This window comes from Lithobates pipiens, unplaced genomic scaffold (genome assembly GCF_037356315.1).
Source record: "Lithobates pipiens isolate NorthernLeopardFrog02 unplaced genomic scaffold, aLitPip1_a1.2 Scaffold_8, whole genome shotgun sequence".
NCBI lineage: Eukaryota > Metazoa > Chordata > Amphibia > Anura > Ranidae > Lithobates > Lithobates pipiens.
Window position 1 is genome coordinate 5,760,940 of NW_027507903.1, and position 20,137 is coordinate 5,781,076.

Sequence of the window (20,137 nt, forward strand, 5' to 3'; positions counted from 1 at the left end):
GCACTGGAGCACGGCGGGAGGGGGGGCCCCTCTCCCGCTGCCGATAAAAGTGATCTTGCAGAGATTCCACCGCAGAGACCACTCTTATCGTAAGAAGATTGAGGATACCGGGGGTTATGGCAGCTAGCTGCTGCCATAACAACAATATTCCTCTTCAAAGTTAGGGTGTGTATCGGCGTGTGGCGGTCCGTAAGTGGTTAAGAAAAATGGTAGCCAAGGCCTCCAGAAGCTCCCCTGCTCGATTCCTCACATCCAGAAACAGCACAAGGTATGAATGAAACAGGAAATATCCATAGGGTAAAACTGTATGTGCCAATATAATTTATTCACACACTCAAATAACTGAGAGACAAAGCCTCAGTTCCCAAAAAGCTGCGGTCATTCCTCTTGCCTGCGTGATGACGCCACGGACCAGACCCTTCCCAACGCATTTTGTCAGTAAACAGACGTCAAGAAAAGAGGGCTGAATCCAAGCCTAAATCCTTGGCCCTCTCAACTCAGCTATTCCTAGCATTTCTTATTTCCCCGAATATCTTACCCTTTATCTAAATGTTCTTTAACCTTTTACCACCCCTAGGATACAATAGTCTCTACAATAGTCTCTACAATAGTCTCTACAATAGTCTCTACAATAGTCTCTGGCATAGGTGGACTTATCCCCAAGGTTTTCTTCCTTCAAACATGTTGCAGGCACATGAAAATAATTGTTTATGTACCAGAAACATAGGGGGTTGATTTACTAAACCTGGAGAGTGCAAAATCTGATGCAGCTGTGCAAAGTAGCCTTTCAGCTTCCAGGTATTTGTTTGTCAAAATGTAACTGAACAAGCTGAAGTCAGAAGCTGATTGGCTTCCATGCACAGCTGCACCAGATTCTGAGTGCTCCAGTTTTCGTAAATCTCCCCATAGTGTTCCCATCTTCCTTTTTGACATGACAACACAGTTCTGAATTCCAAAGCACGTGGTGTCAGCCCTGCCTACACTATTTCTGATTTATAACAAAGAGCACAGACCTCTCCTTATATCTTTTTCCTTTCCTTATATATATATATATATATATATATATATATATAACTCTTCTTTGTGCACAGAAAGAGAGCACAGAAAGTTATGAGCTTTGCACTACTGGAACAGATTTAGCAAAGCACCATTAATGGTATATTTGGCAGACCAAAGTGAGCAAATAGCAAGTTCACTGTTTCCATAACCTCAAAAACTAAAGGTATCATGTGAACTGCTGGGCCCATACTTACCTTATCAGACCAATACTTATCTAGCCAATAGATTTGTTTACAATAATGACCCCTAAAAATACATATGCCCACATACAGTGCCTTGAAAAAGTATTCATACCCCTTGAAATTTTCTGCATTTTGTCATGTTACAACCAAAAATGTAAATGTATTTTATTGGGATTTTATGTGACACAAAAGCACAAAATGGCACATAATTGTGAAGTGAAATGGTTTTTCACATTTTTTACAAATAAATATGTGAAATATACAACATGTATTTGTATTCAGCCCCCTTTACTCTGATACCCCTAACTAAGATCTAGTGGAACCAATTGCCTTCAGAAGTCACTTAATTAGTAAATAAAGTCCCCCTGTGTGTCATTTAATCTCAGTATAAATACAGCTGTTCTGTGAAGCCCTTTGTTACAGAACCTTTGTGAACAAACGGCATCGTGAAGGCCAAGGACACACCGGACAGGTCAGGGATAAAGTTGTGGAGAAGTATAAAGCAGGGTTAGGTGATAAAGAAATATCCCAAGCTTTGAACATCTCACGCACGGAGCTCTGTTCAATCCATCATCGGAAAATGGAAAGAGTATGGCACAACTGCAAACCTACCAAGACATGGCCGTCCACCTAAACTGACCGGGCCGGGCAAGGAGATCATTCATCAGAGAGGCAGCCAGGAGGCCCATGGTAACTCTGGAGAAGCTGCAGAGATCCACAGCTCAGGGGGGAGAATCTGTATACAGGACAACTATTAGTCGTGCGCTCCACAAATCTGCCCTTTATGGAAGAGTGACAAGAAGAAAGACATTGGTGAAAGAAAGTCATAAGAAGTTCTGTTTGCAGTTTGTGAGAAGCCATGTGGGGGACACAGCAAACATGTGGAAGAAGGTGCTCTGGTCAGATGAGACCAAAATTGAACTTTTTGCCCTAAAAGCAAAACGCTATGTGTGGGGGAAACTAAACACTGCACATCACCCTGAACACACCATCCCCACCGTGAAACATGGTGGTGGCAGCATCATGTTTTGGGATGCTTTTCCTCAGCAGGGACAAGGAAGCTGGTCAGAGTTGATGGGGAGATGGATGGAGCCAAATACAGGACAATCTTAGAAGAAAACCTGTTAGAGTCCGCAAAAGACTTGAGACCGGGGCGGAGGTTCACCTTCCAGCAGGACAACGACCCGAAACATCCAGCCAGAGCTACAATGGAATGGTTTAGATCAAAGCATATTCATGTGTTAGAATGGCCCAGTCACAGTCCAGACCTAAATCCAATTGAGAATCTGTAACAAGACTTGAAAATTGCTGTTCACAGACGCTCTCCATCCAATCTGACAGAGCTTGAGATATTTTGCAAAGAAGAAGAATGGGCAGAAATGTCCCTCTCTAGATGTGCAAAGCTGGTAGAGACACCCCCAAAAAGACTTGCAGCTGTAATTGCAGAGAAAAGGGGTTCTACAAAGTATTTACTCCGGGGGGCGCCATATAAATGCCCCCCACACTTTTCATATATTTATTTGTAAAACAGTTTGAAAACCATCTATTCCTTCCACCTCACAATTATGTGCCACTTTGTGTTGGTCTATCACATAAAATCCCAATAAAATACATTTACGTTTTTGGTTGTAACATGACAAAATGTGGGAAATTTCAAGGGGTATGAATACTTTTTCAAGGCACTGTATGGCATAGGGTCATCACCATCCGAAACTTTCTCTGAGTTCATTATCTCCACCAAAATGATGGATTCATATATCTTCAAATGTTCTTAAATCACAGATCTAGTTAATTTCAAGATACAATAACTCCATTTGTGGATGTGTGCATCCATATATGTCTATGTTATAACCTGGTCGTCAGAAGGCAGGGGATAGGTATGATCTGATGTCACACACTGCACAGCATAGAGCCGAGAGCTGGGTGTAATCTGAGACCTGAGTGAAGGGAATGGACACACCCCACCTCTACCTAATCCCATAGGAAAACATGCACAGCTGAGGCTGTCAAATCACAGGCTGTGTGCTGGAGATCCCGACCCTCCTGGTTTCATTTCATAGGTTTGCAACCACTTTGAGGATGGCTTAAAGCGGAGTTCCGCCTAATTTTTTTTTTTTACATCAGCAGCTACAAATACTGTAGCTACTGACTTTTAAAATAAGGGCACTTACCTGTCCATGGCGCCTGAGATGTCGGCACCCGAAGCCGGCCCATCCCTCGGCTGTCGGGTGGAGGCACCGCCATCTTCAGTCAGGGAATCAGAAAGTGAAGCCTTGCGGCTTCACTTCCTGGTTCCCTACTGTGCATGCGCGACTCACGCTGCGCAATCCCACTGGTCCCTGCTGTTCTGGGACCTGTGCGTCTCCCAGAAGACAACGGAGGGCGGAGAAGGCGCCGAAAGTAGCATAAATACCCACGGGTGGCTTGGCTATCTATGCCTGAAAGTGGGAGCAAAATACCTGTATTAGACTGGTATCTGCTCGCCCCTCCCCACTGAAAGGTGCCAAATGTGACACCGGAGGGCGGGGAGGATTTCCGAAAAGCGGAAGTTCAATTTTTCCACTAAGATAGCGTATTACACTTAGATGTAAGATATCATATTTCCTTATTTATACTGTATACATGTTCCTTCTCCTTTCTAGGACACAGCGGACTACGTGAAGCCAATCACCTTTTCTTTGGAGTATGAGTTGGCATTTCCTGACCAGGGACCAGTACTAGAGGAAGGATGGTCAACAACTCTCAAAGCATCTGTAAGTGCCGAACAAAATAACGAATGTGTTGAAAGCAAACCATTTATTTATAGGTCTGAATCTATAAGCCCTTGTACACACGGTCGGACATTCCGACAACCAAATCCGTCTGATTTTGTCCGAAACTGTTGCATACACGCGGTCGGACAAAGTTGTCAGAAAATCCGATCAAACATAACGTGATGACGTTATTTCGTTACGATGGGACTACGTTCAGGCTAGTAGCCAATAGCTTTGGTGTAGGAATTTGATCTGAGCATGCGTGGCACTTTGTCCGATCGGAATTCTCTACACATGATCGGACAAAGTCCGATCGGATCATGTTGTCAGAAAATTTTATAGCCCAGCTGGAAAACTTGGTCCGTCGGATATTCCGACGGAAACAGTCCGATGAAGCCCACACACAGTCGGATTATCCGACAACACGGTCCTATCGAACATTGTCCATCGGAATGTCCGACCGTGTGTACAAGGGCTAAGAGTTCACGTTTTTGGGAATATGTTTAACTATGTCTTCTAAACAACGTTTCTAGGTTGGGGGCGGCGAGGTGCAGAGACCGTTAGACCCCTTTCACACTGGAGGCGTTTTTCAGGCGCTTTACAGGCACTATTTTTAGTGCTAAAACCCTCATCTGCAATCCCAGTGTGAAAACCCGAGTGCGTTCATACTGGGGGCGCTGCGCTGGCAGGACGTCAAAAAAAGTCCCGCAAGCAGCTTCTTTGAGGCGTTTTAGGTGCGGTGTATACACGGCTGCTAAAGCTCCCCCCTGCTCATTGAAATCAATGGGCAGCGCCGCCGAAGCGGGCATTTTAACCCTTTATCCGGCCGCTAGCGGGGGGTAGAAAGCACCCAAAAAGCGCCGCAAAAATTACGGTAAAGTGCCGCTAAAACTAGCGGCACTATACCGCTGACGCCTGGGCGCTGGCAGTGTGAAAGAGCAGTAATTCACACAGGCGGGTGCAATAGAGCTTGTATTGAAGGAATACAGCAATAGTTCAAAATAAGCGCGGTGGGACAAAATAGACAAAATAAGCCCAGTCAGGCACTCTCACCGCTCAGTAGAGTAAAAAGGTAAATTCCAGATGGAATCACAGTGTCTGAAGAGAGGGGACACAAGGCGGCCATCTGGTCCCATCGGGAGTCAATAAGGAGATAAGGAGATGAGGCCCTATGCTTACCCTTTTCTGGAACCTTTTCCTGGCACTTATACTGTTCCTCACAGATGGGGTACCTGTCCCTACTCTGTTCATTCAGCAAAACACGCCAAAACCTGAAAGCCAGGGCCTTAAATAGGCTCTGCCTGATCCAAGATGTCTGCTTGAGTCACATGGGGCATCAGCATCCAATAGGATAGCTTCTCCAGTGACCCAAGAAACCATAGAGGAACCTTGTTCCTCCTGACTTACTCTCCAGCAACAGTGCCACTACGCACGAGCGCCACCTGCTGTGGAGAAAACAGACTGCACCTGCCTACAAATTGATCAAAGTCTATTTGTCAGCATCTATTAACTTGATACCACAGTCAATAACAGTCAACGTGGTTGTCATATGGACAATTCTATTCATTCCAAAATCAAATGTTAAAAGCAACATGAATTTTGAAGTACTTTCAAACGATATTTATCAAGGATTTGATGGTTATTATTGAATGTCCTGTGAGAATTTTCACACAAACGTTCCTACGAAAATCTAGCGTAAAACTCCCATGCATCAGTTTTACCTGCAGGTAAGCCTATAATTAGTCTTGAAAATTTGGGTATTACTGCGCTAACCCCAAATACTCTAAAACAAGCAGCTGCATAAAAATTTGAAAAACATAAAAGGATCAAAAAGTGGTAAGGATGTAGCGCTAACCAATATAAACAAATATAATAATATAAGTGAAGCGATCAGAAATAATAGAGATAAATTCTGAAAGAAAAACACACACACACACACATATACATATACATATATATATATATATATATATATATATATATATATATATATATATATATATACATACATAAAGTGACATGTGCAATGTAGGAAAATCCGATCTGGAAAAATATTTTTTACAAAAATATAAAAAATAAATATATTAGGCTGGAACAGACCAAAAAAACACAAAAACCCTAGAAGATAATACATCAAAAAGTGAAAAGAGTATGATACTGTCCGACATAAACAATATAAGTAGGAGCCTGAAAGTCCAACACCAAATGATGGAAAATCCAAGGCAAAAAATACTGAACACTGTCCGGTGTAGAGAACATCAAAGACGGTGCATCATCAAATGAGAAGAGAGATGAAAGATGTTCTTACCAGAACGGGTGGACTCAAATGTCGGCGACATAGAGTCATACAGGCATGGTGCCCCAAACGGCAGATGTAAGGAACTCCAAGAGGTCCGGGACCACCGGACTGGAACCCAGGGACGATGGTAGATGACCTCCAGACCGACCTCCAATCAAGAAAAAGCGTTAAGGCTGGATCTCGATGGTAGGATCAACTGGACAGCAGAACCGCCTTCATCCGGATGATACGTGGAGAAAGAAGTGGCTTCCACATAGTGTAGGTCAAAAATTGTAATTTATTTCTAAAAACCAGCATACAGCGATGAAAAGTGATCACAAACTAAAAGTACAGGGCAGTGTGGAAAGCGATAAGCCTAGCCCTACGCGTTTCAACCAATGGGTCTTCAACAGGGTCTGTTCCAGCGTAATATATTTATTTTTTATATTTTTGTAAAAAATATTTTTCCAGATCGGACTTTCCTATAATTAGTCTTACATTTATAGGTACTGTAAATATCTCCTAAATGTGTGCCGTTTAGTAGATATTTACTGTACATGTAGCCAGTGAGGTCACCGGCGCATGCGCTCTGAAGGAATGGAATAACCGGACTCCAGTCACTCACACAGCCGGAGTCCACGAACCCGGAAAGGCAGACCGGGTGAAGATGGAAACTCTTTCATCGGTGACAGTGCGCCGCTTGAGGGCTTCATTCGAAAGTAAGTTCCACATAATGTGCTAGTATGCGATGCCTACTAGCACATTATGACTTTGCCTTTGCAGGGTTAAAAAAAAAGAAAAAACAAGATCCAGCATTTTACTACTGCTTTAATTCTGCACTGCTCTATCCGATACTAATGATGTATAGCATAGCATACAATGATGTCACCTCTTGGCTGAGCACTGATGTTCGGAGTTATTCTGCTGAGTACGCTCTTCCAGCCATAGACATCAGGGAGTGGTTAGCAGGCTCTGGGAATGTACATCACATTCTCCATTACAAAGCCAATTTGCATAATATGTCTCTGGGTTTTGTGTGTTTTTAAATGTTTTAATGGTCATCCCACCCAAAACTGATCACTTAATTACGGATTAATGCTGGCTGATAATGAATCACCATTTAAAGTCCTCAAGGACTCCAAGTAACGAGATCTTTGCACTTAATGACTTCTCCATCCCCGCCAAAGCCATTAATATCAATTTTTTTCTCTTCCCGTTGAACTTTTTCATTTGGATACTTATGCCGCGTACACACGGTCGGAATTTTGGTTAGAAAAAGCTCTGATGGTTTTTCTGATGGAATTTCGACAGGATTTCGCTCAAGCTGTCTTGCATACACACGGTCACACCAAATTCCGACCCTCAAGGACGCGGTGATGTACATTGCGTACGCCGGGACTAGAAAAAGGAAGTTCAATAGCTAGTAGCCAATAGCTTCCATCTCGTAGTTGAATCTGAGCACGCGTGAGTTTTTGCGCGTCGGAATTGCATACACACGATCAGAATTTCCGTCTGAAAAAATTGAGAACATGCTCTTAAATTTTTGCTGGAGGGAATTCGGCCAGCTAAATTCCGATGGAGCATAACACACGGTCGCATTTTCCGAAGAAAAGCTCTCAACGGTCTTTTGCTGGCCGAAATTCCAATCGTGTGTACGCGGCATTAGCCTGAATCCACTTTTCAATACTTGCCTGTTCTTCCCCTTTCATTGAATCCCCTTCCAACTTTCCAGATCTGCAATCCAAAGCTGGTCCTCTTCCAAGCTGAATGACACCCAGCATCATTCAACCCACGCCCTGTGGGTGAAGGGTGTCAGGAAGAGGCTGGAGAGCCTCACCCTGGGACCTTATGCTCACAGTACAATGAGGCAAAGAACAGCATTGGCATCATGTCAGGTACACTCTCTGTATCATTAAGGACCTTCAAGCACCAGAGAATGGGCCAAGGGGACCCTGCAAGCCTCCTGACTGAAATAAAGACTTGTAGCGCTCACTCCCATAGTAGCTTCTGGATTTGTTGGGTCTTTAGCTTGCACGGCCAAGCAACAGAAATTTTCACACTTTCTTCACAGGCTTGATAAACAGTCTAGGGGGTTTGAGACTGTCATAAGGGGAAGGGGACAAGGGAAAGGTTGGGACTTTGTATGAAGCATGTCTAGGGGGTTTGGTTTTGTTTATCTGGGGGATAACTTGGATACGAAATAGGAATGCATTGGATGCCCGGAACTGAAGAACTTGAATAAACTTATGAGGACTTGCTAATGCCTCTTACTTCAAATGTGCTGTCCACCCGTGGGAGTGATGGTGCAGCTAAGATAGCAACAAAAAAGGTTATGCAGGTGCTGCTCCTTTCAGGAATGTCAAAGCACCTGTCTATTGCTGTTCCAAGCTAGAGCTATGGGGTTGCTTCTAGCTGCTTTGCACTGGCTCTAAGCTGTCTCCTAGTCCTGGACATGTAAAGTATTGCAGACTTACTGTCCCCTCATTACAGGCTTGGGGTACGTTGAAATGGAAGTTACTCACTTAGTCCCTTTAAGTGGTTCCTGGAATCCAAGAGGCTGCTGTATGGGCATGCTGCTATACAGGCTGGGTCTTGCTTTCAGGATGACTTCAGCTAAGCCTATCTGAGGCTGGTAATGTGAGGCTTGCAGCTGCTCCTTCTCTCTTCCTCTAGTTCTCGTTCTCCTGTCCTACCTCCTGCTCAGGGACAGAGCCCCCAGCACATGGGTCCCCCCAGACAACTGGACCCTGTACTCTTTACCCTTGACTGCCAGGCTTCTGACTATTAATGGGTTGTCCCCCCACCTACTGAGCCTATTTATGGGTTGTCCCCCCACCTACTGAGCCTATTTATGGGTTGTCCCCCCACCTACTGAGCCTATTTATGGGTTGTCCCCCCACCTAGTGAGCCTATTTATGGGTTGTTCCGACACCTACTGAGCCTATTTATGGGTTGTTCTGACACTTACTGAGCCTATTTATGGGTTGTTCCGACACCTACTGAGCCTATTTATGGGTTTTCCCCCACCTACTGAGCCTATTTATAGGTTGTTCCTCCCCACCTACTAAGCTTATTTATGGATTGTTCCCCCACCTACTGAGCCTATTTATGGGTTGTTCCCCCACCTACTGAGCCTATTTATGGGTTGTCCCCCCCACCTACTAAGCCTATTTATGGGTTGTCCCCCCACCTACTGAGCCTATTTATGGGTTGTTCTGACACCTACTGAGCCTATTTATGGGTTGTTCCGACACCTACTGAGCCTATTTATGTGTTTTCCCCCACCTACTGAGCCTATTTATAGGTTGTTCCTCCCCACCTACTAAGCTTATTTATGGATTGTTCCCCCACCTACTGAGCCTATTTATGGGTTGTTCCCCCACCTACTGAGCCTATTTATGGGTTGTTCCCCCTGCCTACTGAGCCTATTTATGGGTTGTTTCCTCACCTACTGAGCCTATTTATGGATTGTTCCCCCACCTACTGAGCCTATTTATGTATTGTTCCCCCACCTACTGAGCCTATTTATGGGTTGTTCCCCCACCTACTGAGCCTATTTATGGGTTGTTCCCCCTGCCTACTGAGCCTATTTATGGGTTGTTTCCTCACCTACTGAGCCTATTTATGGATAGTTCCCCCACCTACTGAGCCTATTTATGAGTTGTTCCCCCACCTACTGAGCCTATTTATGGGTTGTTCCCCCACCTACTGAGCCTATTTATGGATTGTTCCCCCACCTACTGAGCCTATTTATGTATTGTTCCCCCACCTACTAAGCCTATTTATGGGTTGTTTCCCCACCTACTGAGCCTATTTATGGGTTGTTCCCCCCACCTACTGAGCCTATTTATGGGTTGTTCCCCCACCTACTGAGCTTATTTATGAGTTGTTCCCCCCACCTACTGAGCCTATTTATGGGTTTCCCCCCACCTACTGAGCCTATTTATGGGTTTTCCCCCACCTACTGAGCCTATTTATAGGTTGTTCCTCCCCACCTACTAAGCTTATTTATGGATTGTTCCCCCACCTACTGAGCCTATTTATGGGTTGTCCCCCCACCTACTGAGCCTATTTATGGGTTGTTCCGACACCTACTGAGCCTATTTATGGGTTGTTCCGACACCTACTGAGCCTATTTATGGGTTGTTCCCCCACGTACTGAGCCTATTTATGTATTGTTCCCCCACGTACTGAGCCTATTTATGTATTGTTCCCCCACCTACTGAGCCTATTTATGGGTTGTTCCCCCACCTACTGAGCCTATTTATGGGTTGTTCCCCCACCTACTGAGCCTATTTATGGGTTGTTCCCCCACCTACTGAGCCTATTTATGGGTTGTTCCCCCTGCCTACTGAGCCTATTTATGGATTGTTCCCCCACCTACTGAGCCTATTTATGAGTTGTTCCCCCCACCTACTGAGCCTATTTATGGGTTGTTCCCCCACCTACTGAGCCTGTTTATGGGTTGTTCCCCCACCTACTGAGCCTATTTATGGGTTGTTCCCCCACCTACTGAGCCTATTTATGGGTTGTTCCCCCCACCTACTGAGCCTATTTATGGGTTGTTCCCCCACCTACTGAGCCTATTTATGGGTTGTCCCCCCACCTACTGAGCCTATTTATGGGTTGTTCCCCCCACCTACTGAGCCTATTTATGGGTTGTCCCCCCACCTACTGAGCCTATTTATGGGTTGTTCCCCCCACCTGTTGAGCCTATTTTATTAACCCCTGCCTCTACAGAGGAACAATTTACCTTTAATCTAACAATGAGGATGCTACAGACATCTGGAAGAAGTTATGCAGAATCGGTTGAGAGCACCAGTGGAAGTAAGATGGTCTAGAAGGGAGGAAGTGCACTTTAGAAAAAGTGATACCCCGTTACTTGGAAGACATACCTGATAGGAGGCATTTAAACTCCAACCTCCAGTAGAAGCCAATATATGGATAAAGTGTTAAGGGCCCCAAGTGCCAAAGGTCCGCATGTGACAATTGGACAAGTAGACAATACTGCTCCATAAGACCATAAGACAGGAGGTATGTTATTGGCCAGATCAGTAGGAGAAAATATAGAGGAAAAAAAACAAAACAAAACTAATGCAGCCACCATACCTAAGGATTTGAAAGCTGCAATAGACAGTATTACATTTTTGTGTTTTTGGCTTTAGGTACGTTTTTTTAACACTGTTGGCTTCTGAATTCTGATGGGTGACCCTGAGATCCAGGATAATTGTGTTCCTTTTCCCTTAAAACATAATTTTCTGTATTTTCCGATGTTGTTGCATTTTTTGTTACATGTACTATAACTAGATTTTCAATGATTTTTTTTGCTTTGTTTTTTTTTTTTTTTTTTTTTTTAATGCTTAGCTATGCATTTATTGCCATGAAACATTTTATGTGCTTTCATTATATGGCGACCGCGTTAATCCACATTATTATGTGCAGAAAATGTCAATCTATACCGCAGTCTCTGCAACTGATTATTTTCTTACGAAATGTAATCCCCCCTCCCCCTTTCCTTTATGAAGTGTTGCTTAATCATGGCAGATGCGGTTTTCTCCACAGCAGTGACAATATAAAAAAAATGTAAAAAAAGAAATAAAGGAAAAAAAATGTGTTTAGTACTTATTGTATTGCAAAAAAAAAAAGAAATCATATTATAAGTGCAAGCATCCCCCATGAGCAGTTCAACCACATTCTCCATTGTAAAGTGGTTGTAAATCCTTTATATACCCAGTGAAGTGACCGGCGATACACAGAGAAGAAACAAATCCTCCTACGTAAGTTGTACCTTTTTATCTGCAGCCCCCTCTTCTCTGCAGCCATTCAAAATCCAGAATATATAAAGATTGTGGGTAGCACACCCCCTAAGGAGCTGCAAGTAGAAAGGGATTCCCCCGTCCTGCACGGCCAAGCACAGCGCATTTTCACAGAACATTTGAGGCAAGGAACAGTCCATTGCTTTAAGTATTTTTATTTAGTTGACTTAACTTGGATAGGGAGAAGGGTAATATGGGATGCCCACTTGACTTTAGTAGAACTTTCCAGGGACAATTTCTTCTGTACAGCTATTTATAGACATAACAAAAAATTTGGTCGTTTTTTTTTTAATTTTTTTTTTTGCTTTTTTCATAAATTCGGAAATTCGAAAAATTCGGAATTCAGATTTTCAATTTTCGAATTTTTGGATTTTTTAATTTTCGGATTTCCGAATTTTCAAATTTCCAAATTTCCTAATTTTGAATTTTCGAATTTCCGAAATTCCTAATTTCAAATTTCCAAAGTTTCAAATTTCCGAAGTTTCAAATTTCCAAAGTTTCAAATTTCCGAAGTTCCAAATTTCCACATTTTCAAATTTTCACATTTCCACATTTCCACATTTTCAAATTTCCACATTTTCAAATTTCCAAATTTCCACATTTCCACATTTCCACATTTCCAAATTTCCACATTTTCAAATTTCCACATTTTCAAATTTCCACATTTTCAAATTTCCACATTTTCAAATTTCCAAATTTCCACATTTCCACATTTTCAAATTTCCACATTTTCAAATTTCCAAATTTCCACATTTCCACATTTCCAAATTTCCACATTTTCAAATTTTCAAATTTCCACATTTCCACATTTCCACATTTCCACATTTTCAAATTTCCACATTTTCAAATTTCCACATTTCCACATTTTCAAATTTCCACATTTTCAAATTTCCACATTTTCAAATTTCCAAATTTCCACATTTCCAAATTTCCACATTTTCAAATTTTCAAATTTCCACATTTCCACATTTCCACATTTCCACATTTTCAAATTTCCACATTTTCAAATTTCCACATTTCCACATTTCCACATTTTCAAATTTCCACATTTTCAAATTTCCACATTTCCACATTTCCACATTTTCAAATTTCCACATTTTCAAATTTCCACATTTCCACATTTCCACATTTCCACATTTCCAAATTTCCAAATTTCCACATTTTCAAATTTCCACATTTCCACATTTCCACATTTCCACATTTTCAAATTTCCACATTTTCAAATTTCCACATTTTCAAATTTCCACATTTCCACATTTCCACATTTCCAAATTTCCGAAATTTTGAAGTTCCGAATTTTCAAATTTCGAATTTTCAAATTTCGAATTTTCAAATTTCACATTTCTGGAATTTCACATTTCCGTAATTTTGAATTTCATTTCCGAATTTCAGGAAATGCAGAAAATTTCTGAATTCAGGAATTTCAGGAAATGCAGAGAATTTCTGAAATTCGGACATTTCGGAATTAACGAATTTGTCAAAATGGTATTTGTATATTGAAATCATATCCACTCTCAAGAGTCTCTTCTCCAGAGAGAATAAGATCTGGGGTCCAGAACTGGACAAGATACTCCAGGTGCGGCCGGACCAGAGTCTTGTAGAGCGGGGGAATTATCATTTTACCTCTGGAGTTAACTTAAGTAACACTTGAACGCACCTGGAGTATACTGTCCAGTTCTGGGCACCAGTCCTCAGGAAGGATGTACTGGAAATGGAGCGAGTACAAAGAAGGGCAACAAAGCTGATAAAGGGTCCAGAGGATATTAGTTATGAGGAAAGGTTGTGAGCTCTGAACTTATTCTCTCTGGAGAAGAGACGCTTGAGAGGGGATATGATTTCAATATATAAATACCGGACTGGTGACCCCACAATAGGGAGAAAACTTTTTCGCAGAAGGGAGTTTAACAAGACACATGGCCACGCATTAAAATTAGAAGAAAAGAGGCTTAATCTTAAACTATGTAGAGGGTTCTTTACTGTAAGAGCAGCAAGGATGTAGAATTCCCTTCCACAGGCGGTGGTCTCAGCAGGGGGGGCATCGATAGTTTCAAGAAACTTTTATATAAGCATTCGAACGACCACAACATTATTATGGCCCGGCTCGTAGAGCTTACATTCTAAAGGGGGAGAGGGGGTGGTGGTACAAAAGGTAATAGCTGCAGAGAATGATGGGGGTGGCTTGGGGACAGTTGTTAGGTGGGGGAGGGGTAGGCTTCCCTGAATAAATGAGTTTTCAGGGATCTCCTAAAGGTGGACAGGGTAGGGGCTGATCGGATATACCGGGGCAGGGAGTTCAAAAGGATGGGAGAGGCTCTGGAGAAGTCTTGAAGGCGAGCATGGGAGGAGGTTACAAGGGAGCTAGAAAGCAGGAGGTCCTGGGAGGAGCGGAGGGGAATGATTTGGGCGATATCTGCAGATGAGGTTGGTGATGTAGATGGGGGCGATGTTGTGAATGGCCTTGTATGTTGTGGTTAGCATTTTGAATTTTACACGGTGGGGGAGGGGAAGCCAGTGAAGGGATTGGCAGAGAGGGACGGCAGTCACGGATCGGTTAGTGAGGTGTATTAGTCTAGCAGCAGCATTCATAACAGACTGAAGGGGGAGGAGCCTGTGTAAGGGTCGGCCATTAAGGAGAGAGTTGCTTTGTGGGGTCATTAGTCAGGAAGGGTGGAATTCTGGAGATGTTGCGGAGGTGAAGGTGGCAGGATTCAGCCAGTGATTGGATATGGGGTCTGAAGGAGAGGTCAGAGTCAAGGATTACAGCCAGCACCCTGGCATGTGTGGAGGAACCAATGGTTGTGTTGTTGATATTAATGGTGAAGTCACGGGGGGGGGGGGATCGTGAAGGAGGAAATATTACAATCTAATAGGGTGGGGAAGGTGGTACAAAAGCTTATAACTGTGGGGAATGAGCTGATGGAAGTGGTAGGAGATTAGTTGGAGACATGATAGGCTTCCCTGAAGAGATGAGTTTTCAGGGATCGCCTGAAGGTAGCGAGAGTAAGGGGATAGCTGGAGGTAGCGAGTTTCAGAGGATGGGAGAGGCTCTGGAGAAATCCTGGAGAAAAGCATGGGAGGAGGAGACGAGAGAGCTTGAGAGTAGGAGGCACTTGAGAAGAGTGGAGAGGACGATTTGGGTGATATTTGGAGACAAGATTGGTGATGTAGCTCCGGGCAGAGTTACATAGTTGCATAGTTAGTATGGTTGAATAAAGACACCAGTCCATCCAGTTCAACCTGAGTGAGTGTCTACAATTGTCCCTATCCCTGTACATTGCACACTCACATCGCTCCCTACCCTCAAGGAGCCCACAATCCAAGGTCCCCATTCTTATACTAGGGGCCAATTTTGGACGGAAGCCAATTAACCTACCTGCATGTCTTTGGAGTTGTGAATGGCTTTGTATGTTGTGGTTAGTATTTTGAATTTAATTCGCTGGGTGATTGGGAGCCAGTGTAGGGATTGGAGGAGAGGGTCGGCAGACACTGAGCGGTTGGTAAAGTGGGTAAGTCTGGCAGCAGCAATCATGATAGACATACAGGGATATACAATGTAATACTGACATATAATCACACACATAGGTTGGACTTGATAGACCCAGGGGCGGACTGACCATTGGGCCACTCGGGCACTGCCCGAGGGCCCCATGCCACTAGGGGGCCCCATCAGGGTTGCCAGCCTCAGTAAAACCAGGGACAGTATGTAAAAATTTGTTTGTTTTTTTTACATCTGTCTTTGAAATGTCCCTTACTGACATCCTTTTGGTCTTAAAATCCAGAGATTATAGCTGCCCCACCTCTCCAGTACCTTCTATGCCAATAGAAACATGTTTGTGTATACTGTGTGTGTGTGTTTGTACTGTATATACTGTGTGGACCCATAATCTCTGATTGCCTGGGGGCCCCATAAGCTCCTATTGCCCGGGGGCCACATGAGTTGTCAGTCCGCCCCTGGATGGTCTTTTTTCGACCTCACCTACTATGTAACTATGAGGGATCAGAGGGACACCCCCCCCCCCCCCACACACACACACACACACACACACATGCCTCCCCTGTCACCTTTTTTCTCCTGGTGTCAGGAAAACTTATCAGAAGTAATTCATGCTGATAGCAGAGGAGCTAGGTACAACTTTTGTAGGAGGATTGGTTTCATCTCTGTGTCACCTGTGTCACTTCGCTGGGTGTATTAAAAGTCAGCAGCTACAAATACTGCAGCTGCTGGCTTTTAATAATCGGACACTTACCTGCCCCAGGGTCCAGCGATGCGGGGGAACGAAGCCCCCCCCTCGCTCCCCGCTCCGCTCGCGGCGCCGTCATGCATACTGTGGGCACCCGGCTGTGGCTTCACAGCCGGGCACCCACTGCGCATGCGCGAGCGGCGCAGGGCGCCGTGATACGCCGTACAGTCACCTGGGACACGTGACAGGTCCCAGGTGAATGTGCGGCGCGAGGGGAAGTGATGTCACCAGCCCGGGCAATGAAGAAGGCAGACTACGAGGGACCCCCTAGCAACCGATATTTAGAGGTGAGTAAAAATATTTTTTTTTGCCAATTATTTTTTTTTGATTTTTTTTAAGAATTTTAAGTAGTTTTATTTTTTGGGGTGCAACACCACTTTAAGGCCACCTGGTCTTTATCCAGAATTAATTTCTTCTTTGGGGGGGGAGGGGGGGGTTATTCCCTTCCTAGAAATAGAGAAATGTTAGCCCCGTGCGAGGAATACGAAGCTGTGCGGTCTTTTATTTGCACCAAATGTTGATGACGCATCTTTTTTTGGTTCAGGTTCCATTCTGGAATGGGTGTAACCAGGATGAGCGCTGCGTCCCTGACCTCTACTTGGATGTGAAGCACGATATCCCGACTGCAATGTACGTGTATGCGTAAGTCTGTGCCGACTATAAGTCACCGTCCAGAATGTGGGACACGTGTAAGGAATGAAGAATGTACAGTATAAATCTCTGTAAATAATATTTACTTGATGAGCATCCATAGAGGTCACGTCTCTGGTATTCATTAGGAACATGTGTGCAAGGCATGGCGTCTTCTCTATTAATTGCCTATTCAAGCTTATAGCACTGCGGATGGGGGAAGAATGAAAGGAGTCATTGGAGCTTCATAGAATTCCACATGGCCCCTTCATATAACGCATTCCCTCCAATGTCATCTTGTTTGCAAAGTGAAGTAATTGGCGCAAATAAATATTATTCGGGGGGGGGCGGTTATTCCCTATATCTATTGCAACTTGTCTATTCCCCTAGTTAGCTAGTCTATTAACCGCTTCAGCCCCGGAAAAGATTCTATCCACTTCCTTAACCAGAGCACTTTTTTTGCGATTCGGTACTGCGTCGCGTTAACTGACAATTGCGCGGTCGTGCGACCTTGCAACCCAAACAAAATTGACGTTCTTTTTTTTCCCCACAAATAGAGCTTTCTTTCTGTGGTATTTGATAACCTCTGCGGTTTTTATTTTTTGCGCTATAAACAAAAACAAAAGAGCAATAGTTTTGAAAAAAAACGCAATTTTTAGCTTTTTGCTATAATAAATATAAAAAAAATATTTTTTTCCTCAGTTTAGACCGATACGTATTCTTCTACATATTTTTGGTAAAAAAAAAATCGCAATAAGAGTATACTGATTGGTTTGCACAAAAGTTATATTGTGTACAAAATAGGGGAAAGATTTAGGGCCTTTTTATATATATATATATATATATATATATATATATATATTACTGGTAATGGCAGCAATCTGTGTTGTTTATTTTTTTTTTGTTTTTTTTTTGACAGTTTTTGGTGACCAATAAAAATGCACTGTCACTGTATACATGGAACTGGCAGGGAAGGGGTTAATACTAAGGGTCCAATAAAAGGGTTAAGTGTTCCTTAGGGAGGTGCTTTCTGTGGGGGGGACAAACTGACTAGGGAGTAGTCACTGTTCCTGATCACTAGGAACAGCAGATCTCTCTCTCTCCTCCTCCTCCTGTCAGAACGGGGATCCACCTTGTTTACAGATCCCCGTTATAGCATCTACAAAATAGGGGATAGATTTAGAAAAAGTTTATTATTTTTTCTTTTTTTTTACTAGTAATGGCGGCGATCTGCGATTTTTATTGTGACAGCGACAACATGGCGGACACGTCAGACAATTTTCACACATCTTTGGGACCATTGGCATTAATACAGTGATCAGTGCGATTAAAAATGCATTGATTACTGTAAAAATTTCACTGGCAGTGAAGGGGTTAACACGATGGGGAGGAAGTGAAGGGGTTAAGTGTGTTAAGATCTGTCATTTGTCTCCTCAGAGAACCGGAAACTGTGTGTTTACACACACAGTTCCAGGTACTCCGTGGCTCAGCTGCGATTGCGGGAGCGATCAAGACCGTCGGGCACTCGCATCACCTGGGGGGCCGAGTGGGGGGGCGCACCCCCTAGTGGCCACAGGGTGAAGCGAAGTTACATAACGTCGTTTAACCCAGCCAAGCCATTCTGCCGCAGTACAACTGTGGCGGCTGGTCGGCATGTGGTTAAATCTCTGATCACATGTTGCTGTTGATATCACAATAATACAAGGCTAGCTATGAAACCAAGCACACGGCTTAATAAAACAAAGACTTATTTATTTCCCAAGAAAATAGGAAAACAATAACATGGGAATACTAAAGAAAGGTATTACTATATTACAAATCATATAACCAGACCATCTAATACAAGAATATCAAAGATACTTATCACAATGCTTTCCTCAAGGCTTTGTATCGTCAGGCTTTGTCAGAAGACAAAGAGAGAGCCCAGGCACAAGCCAAGAGTAATAAGGGTAGAGACAGAGAGAGGGCTCGTTCAGTCCTTTTATGTACTTCAATCATACACCATCCAGACCCAACCCCATTGCCATCCCATCTAGACTTCTGACGAATCACAGTACTTATGGGGATTACATTACTGTCCGTCCTACTGTATTGGCCTCTAGGGGCAGCATTGTCCATGTCTATGTACCCTGGTCAGTCTTCAATGCCTTTGATCTTTTGATCTTCTGTAGCAGGACATTTATCAATCATCTTGTCAGCTATGGTCCCTTTCAAGTTTGCATTATAGCAACAGACGGTTCCGGAGCCAAGAGCTGTTCAAAGACATTCCAGACCGCCCCCAGGAAAGCAAATGCTTGGTTGTATCAACCAGAAATAAACTCCATAAATATGATATTAAATCATGTTGCCTTCCAACACAAAGGGTAGGCTGCGGCAATGGAAGAAAGTTAAGTGAAGGTGTTGATCTGGAAATAAGCAGTTCCCAACTGTCACTTTTGTAGTGCAGATTAAAAATGGCAGTCCACCCAAAAATTATAGTAAATGAATCCCCCTACCCAATGCACAGCTATAACTGATATTTTCATTTTTATTGGATGCCATTTACTCAGAGAACAAAGCTAGGGGCTACAACAGCAATGAAAGCTGGGGCTACCGATTTAGGCCAAACTTCAGGAATTAGGCAAAATGTACCCTTGCAGTGAGGCCTCCTCAGAGGTGCTGGAAAAGGAAAAATACTTGGCTTATTCCCCGTCCTGGTAACTTCCTTTAATCTGTGTGGCCAGCCCAATGCTACAGGGCTCATTTAGACTAGCAGTGCCCTCTGAAGATTTATCTGGGGTGGATCGCTCTTCAGAGGGTATTTGACAGGCAGTGAGGAGGCATTAGAGTTGTCTCCTCTCTGCCTGTTTTAAACCCAAAAAACCTGCTCCAACACAAGCCATTTGGACAAATAAGGCCAATGTCGTTATTGGAATGCTCTGGCTGCTGCTGATTGGGCTGGCATAGGTGCTTTCCTTGGGGCATTATTCCTCCCAATGAAAGAAGACACCATTCCTTACATTGACACTAACAGTGGAGTGTAATTCCTCCCACTGATACCAATGACGGGGTATTATTCCTCCCACTGATACCAATGATGGGGTATTATTCCTCCAACTGATACCAATGATGGGGTATTATTCCTCCCACTGACACCAATGATGGGGCACTATTCCTTCCACTGATGCCAATGATGGGG

General features: G+C 43.5%; 1 protein-coding gene across 1 annotated transcript in view; it reads left to right on the forward strand.

The window, feature by feature from the left end:
- The window catches only part of LOC143964484 (integrin alpha-11-like), a 211,052-nt gene that overhangs the window by 135,859 nt on the left and 55,056 nt on the right, over positions 1–20,137 (forward strand). The window contains exons 17-18 of the mRNA XM_077474257.1: positions 3,884–3,994; positions 16,874–16,959. Of these exons, the coding sequence (XP_077330383.1) occupies positions 3,884–3,994; positions 16,874–16,959 (197 nt within the window). The remainder of the gene's footprint in view (positions 1–3,883; positions 3,995–16,873; positions 16,960–20,137) is intronic.